This window comes from Danio rerio, chromosome 24 (genome assembly GCF_052040795.2).
Source record: "Danio rerio strain M-AB ecotype USA chromosome 24, GRCz13ab, whole genome shotgun sequence".
NCBI lineage: Eukaryota > Metazoa > Chordata > Actinopteri > Cypriniformes > Danionidae > Danio > Danio rerio.
The window spans coordinates 29,002,766-29,008,648 of NC_141044.1; the positions used below are offsets into that span (position 1 = coordinate 29,002,766).

General features: G+C 35.1%; 1 protein-coding gene across 1 annotated transcript; it reads right to left on the reverse strand.

The window, feature by feature from the left end:
- Nucleotides 1-255: 255 nt before the first annotated feature.
- On the reverse strand, nucleotides 256-4,763 carry LOC147838060 (uncharacterized). The gene is made up of 3 exons (XM_087308950.1): nucleotides 4,750-4,763; nucleotides 1,565-4,687; nucleotides 256-1,527 (listed from the first exon to the last, which is right to left on the reverse strand). Exons 1-2 carry the CDS (start codon nucleotides 4,761-4,763, stop codon nucleotides 2,908-2,910), a joined length of 1,794 nt encoding a protein of 597 aa, XP_087165076.1. The 3' UTR covers nucleotides 256-1,527; nucleotides 1,565-2,907.
- Nucleotides 4,764-5,883: the final 1,120 nt, after the last annotated feature.

Consider the following 5,883-nt stretch of genomic DNA (forward strand, 5'->3'; position numbering starts at 1 on the left):
TAAAGATTTTCAAAGTGCAGGTTTTTGAAAATCATCCGATTATAAACAAAAACAAAATGTAATTATGTGAAAATGGTTGTCATCTACTTTACTTCATCTACGTTTACTAACATAGTGCCCGTACTGCACACTAAAAAAGTAAAAAATGTCCGCCAAAAATATCCGCTGAATCCTTTTTATTAAAAATGAAAAAACTATCATAATAAAAGATGCAGATAAACTGTAAAAAATATATACAGTAAATAAAATAAAAATGCTAATATCCCTTTATATGAGTGTAAGAATGGAAAGTATCATATGCATTTGTTTTTATGGCAAAACATCTCTTTTTCAGCAAGAAGGTCTATACTAACTCCAAAGGCAGATGCCCAGTCAATTTTGCTGTGTTGAATAACCTCTTAAAGAGTTAAATTTAACACTGCACGTGAATGTATTTGGTCCCACTCAGAATTGGTGTTAAATTAACACTTTTAATTGTGTTATATTTTCAGAGTAAAATTACCTCGATTTTGAGTTAAAATTTAACAATGGTCAACACTGAAAATTATTAAGCTATTTTACTCTATTGAGAAATGACTCATCACTAATAAAAAGTCAATTTTCAACCCATAAGGTGTTGCTTTAACTGTCATTATTTCACTCTGGTGCAATTTTTTAATGCTACTGAACATACTAAAATACATTAAACAACAAATAAAAAAGAAAACCAAACTCAATATCAGTTAAAACTTTTAAACGAAAGAATCGTTTAAGACTGACTCATCACTACATGTCACCACCGTTTACCGGGTGCAAACACAGATACCGCAACTTGATCGTTTTAAAGCTGTGAGGATGAGCTGGCATGTCTATGGGCACCATATTAAAGATTAAAATTCACTGTTGTTGATCCTGGACCATCAAGATTCAAAATCACTGATGTTGATCCTGGACCATCAAAATTAAAATATGCAGATGTTGATCCTGGACCATCAAGGTTCAATTTTAGTGATGTTGATCCTGGACCATCAAGATTAAAACTCAGTGATGTTGATTCTGGACCATCAACAATAATAATCAGTAATGTTGATCCTGGACCATCAAGATTTAAAATCAGTGATGTTGATCCTGGACCATCAAGATTTAAAATCAGTGATGTTGATTCTGGACCATCAACAATAATAATCAGTAATGTTGATCCTGGACCATCAAGATAAAAATTCAGTGATGTTGATCCTGGACCATCAAGATAAAAATTCACTGATGTTGATCCTGGACCATCAAGATTAAAACTTAGTAATGTTGATCCTGGACCATCAAGAATAATAATTAGTAATGTCGATCCTGGACAATCAAGATTCAAATTCAGTGGTGTTGATCTTGGACCATCAAGAATAATATTCGTTGAGGTTGATCCTGGACCATCAAGAATTAAATTCACTGATGTTGACCCTGGACCATCAAGATTTAAAATCAGTGATGTTGATCCTGGACCATTAAGATTCAAATTCAGTGGTGTTGATCCTGGACCATCAATATTAAAATTCACTGATGTTGATTCTGGACCATCAAGAAAAAAATTCACTTATGTTGATCCTGGACAATTAAGATTAAAATTCAGTGGTGTTGATCCTGGACCATTAATATTAAGTTTCAATGATGCTGATCCTGGACCATCAAGATTAAAATTCAGGGATGTTGATCCTGGACCATCAAGATTAAAATTCACTGATGTTGATCCTCTGATTTCACTCTGGTGCAATTTTTTAATGCTACTGAACATACTAAAATACATTAAACAACAAATAAAAAAGAAAACCAAACTCAATATCAGTTAAAACTTTTAAACGAAAGAATCGTTTAAGACTGACTCATCACAACATGTCACCACCGTTTACCGGGTGCAAACACAGAAACCGCAACTTGATCGTTTTAAAGCTGTGAGGATAAGCTGGCATGTCTATGGGCACCATATTAAAGATTAAAATTCACTGATGTTGATCCTGGACCATCAAGATTAAAATTCACTGATGTTGATCCTGGACCATCAAGAATTAAATTCACTGATGTTGATCCTGGACCATCAATATTAAAATTCAGTGATGTTGATCCTGGACCATTAAAATTCAAATTCAGTGGTGTTGATCCTGGACCATCAAGATTCAAATTCACTGATGTTGATCCTGGACCATCAATATTAAAATTCAGTGATGTTGATCCTGGACAATTAAGATTAAAATTCAGTGGTGTTGATCCTGGACCATCAAGAATTAAATTCAGTGATGTTGATCCTGGACCATCAATATTAAATTTCACTGATGCTGATCCTGGACCATCAAGATTAAAATTCAGTGGTGTTGATCCTGGACCATCAAGATTCAAATTTACTGATGTTAATCCTGGACCATCAAAATTAAAATTCACTGATGTTGATCCTGGACCATCAAGATTAAAACTCAGTGATGTTGATCCTGGACCATCAAGAATAATAATAAGTGATGTTGATCCTGGACCATCAAGATTAAAACTCAGTGATGTTGATCCTGGACCATCAAGAATAATAATAAGTGATGTTGATCCTGGACCATCAAGATAGAAATTCACTGATGTTGATCCTGGATAATTAAGAATAAAATTTACTGATGTTGATCCTGGACCATCAAAATTGAAATATACGGATGTTGATCCTGGACCATCAAGATTAAAGTTCACTGATGTTGATCCTGGACCATCAAGAATAAAATTCACTGATGTTGATCCTGGACCATCAAGATTCAAAGGCATTGATGTTGATCCTGGACTATCAAGATTAAAACTTAGTAATGTTGATCCTGGACCATCAAGAATAAAATTTACTGATGTTAATCCTGGACCAGCAAAATTAAAATATACGGATGTTGATCCTGGACCATCAAGATTAAAATTCACTTATGTTGATCCTGGACCATCAAGATTAAAATTCAGTGGTGTTGATCCTGGACCATCAAGATTAAAACTCAGTGGTGTTGATCCTGGACCATCAAGATAGAAATTCACTGATGTTGATCCTGGACCATCAAGAATAAAATTTACTGATGTTGATCCTGGACCATCAAAATTGAAATATACGGATGTTGATCCTGGACCATCAAGATTAAAGTTCACTGATGTTGATCCTGGACCATCAAGAATTAAATTCACTGATGTTGATCCTGGACCATCAAGATTTAAATTCACTGATGTTGATCCTGGACCATCAAGATAAAAATTCACTGATGTTGATCCTGGACCATCAAGATAAAAATTCACTGATGTTGATCCTGGACCATCAAGTATTAAATTCAGTGATGTTGATCCTGGACCATCAAGACAAAAATTCACTGATGTTGATCCTGGACCATCAAGATTCAAATTCAGTGATGTTGATCCTGGACCATCAAGTATTAAATTCAGTGATGTTGATCCTGGACCATCAAGACAAAAATTCACTGATGTTGATCCTGGACTATCATGATTCAAATTCAGTGGTGTTGATCCTGGAACATCAAGATTCAAATTCGCTGATGCTGATCCTGGACCATCAAGAATAAAATTTACTGATGTTGATCCTGGACCATCAAGATTAAAATTCACTGATGTTGATCCTGGACCATCAAGATTAAAATTCACTGATGTTGATCCTAGAACATCAAATTTAAAACTCAGTGATGTTGATCCTGGACCCTTAAGATTCAAATTCAGTGGTGTTGATCCAGGACCATCAAGATTCAAATTCAGTGATGTTGATCCTGGACCATCAAAATTAAAATTCAGTGATGTTGATCCTTGACCATCAAGATAAAAATTCACTGATGTTGATCCTGGACCATCAAGATTCAAAATCACTGATGTTGATCCTGGACCATCAAGAATTAAATTCACTGATGTTGATCCTGGACAATCAAGATTAAAATTCACTGATGTTGATCCTGGACCATCAAGAATTAAATTCAGTGATGTTGATCCTGGACCATCAATATTAAATTTCACTGATGCTGATCCTGGACCATCAAGATTAAAATTCAGTGGTGTTGATCCTGGACCATCAAGATTCAAATTTACTGATGTTAATCCTGGACCATCAAAATTAAAATTCACTGATGTTGATCCTGGACCATCAAGATTAAAACTCAGTGATGTTGATCCTGGACCATCAAGAATAATAATAAGTGATGTTGATCCTGGACCATCAAGATTCAAATTCAGTGGTGTTGATCCTGGACCATCAAGATAGAAATTCACTGATGTTGATCCTGGACCATCAAGAATAAAATTTACTGATGTTGATCCTGGACCATCAAAATTGAAATATACGGATGTTGATCCTGGACCATCAAGATTAAAGTTCACTGATGTTGATCCTGGACCATCAAGAATAAAATTTACTGATGTTGATCCTGGACCATCAAGATTTAAATTCACTGATGTTGATCCTGGACCATCAAGATAAAAATTCACTGATGTTGATCCTGGACCATCAAGATAAAAATTCACTGATGTTGATCCTGGACCATCAAGATTCAAATTCAGTGATGTTGATCCTGGACCATCAAGTATTAAATTCAGTGATGTTGATCCTGGACCATCAAGACAAAAATTCACTGATGTTGATCCTGGACTATCATGATTCAAATACAGTGATGTTGATCCTGGACCATCAAGACAAAAATTCACTGATGTTGATCCTGGACTATCATGATTCAAATTCAGTGGTGTTGATCCTGGAACATCAAGATTCAAATTCGCTGATGCTGATCCTGGACCATCAAGATTAATATTCAGTAATGTTGATCCTGGACCATCAAGATTCAAATTCAGTGGTGTTGATCCTGGACCATCAAAATTAAAATTTAATTAAGTTGATCCTGCACCTTTAAGATAAAAATTCACTGATGTTGATCCTGGACCATCAAGATAAAAATTCACTGATGTTGATCCAGGACCATCAAAATTTAAATTCAGTGATGTTGATCCTGGACCATCAAGATTAAAACTTAGTAATGTTGATCCTGGACCATCAAGAATAATAATTAGTAATGTTGATCCTGGATCATCAAAATTAAAACTCACTGATGTTGATCCTGGACCATCAAGATTAAAATTCACTGATGTTGATCCTGGACCATCAAGATTAATATTCAGTAATGTTGATCCTGGACCATCAATATTCAAATTCAGTGGTGTTGATCCTGGACCATCAATATTAAAATTCAGTGATGTTGATCCTGGACCATCAAGATAAAAATTGACTGATGTTGATCCTGGACCATCAATATTAAAATTCAGTGATGTTGATCCTGGACCATCATGATTCAAATTCACTGATGTTGATCCTGGACCATCAAGAATAATAATTAGTAATGTTGATCCTGGACCATCAAAATTAAAACTCAGTGATGTTGATCCTGGACCATCAAGAATAATAATTAGTAATGTTGATCCTGGACCATCAAAATTAAAACTCAGTGATGTTGATCCTGGACCATCAAGATTAAAATTCACTGATGTTGATACTGGACCATCAATATTCAAATTCAGTGGTGTTGATCCTGGACCATCAAGATTCAAATTCAGTGGTGTTGATCCTGGACCATCAAAATTAAAATTCACTGATGTTGATCCTGGACCATCAAGATTAAAATTCACTGATGTTGATCCTGGACTATCATGATTCAAATTCAGTGATGTTGATCCTGGACCATCAAGATTAAAATTCACTGATGTTGATCCTGGACCATCAATATTCAAATTCAGTGGTGTTGATCCTGGACCATCAAGATTAAAATTCACTGATGTTGATCCTGGACCATCAAGATAATAATTCACTGATGTTGATCCTGGACCATCAAGATTAAAAATCACTGATGTTGATCCTGGACCATCAAG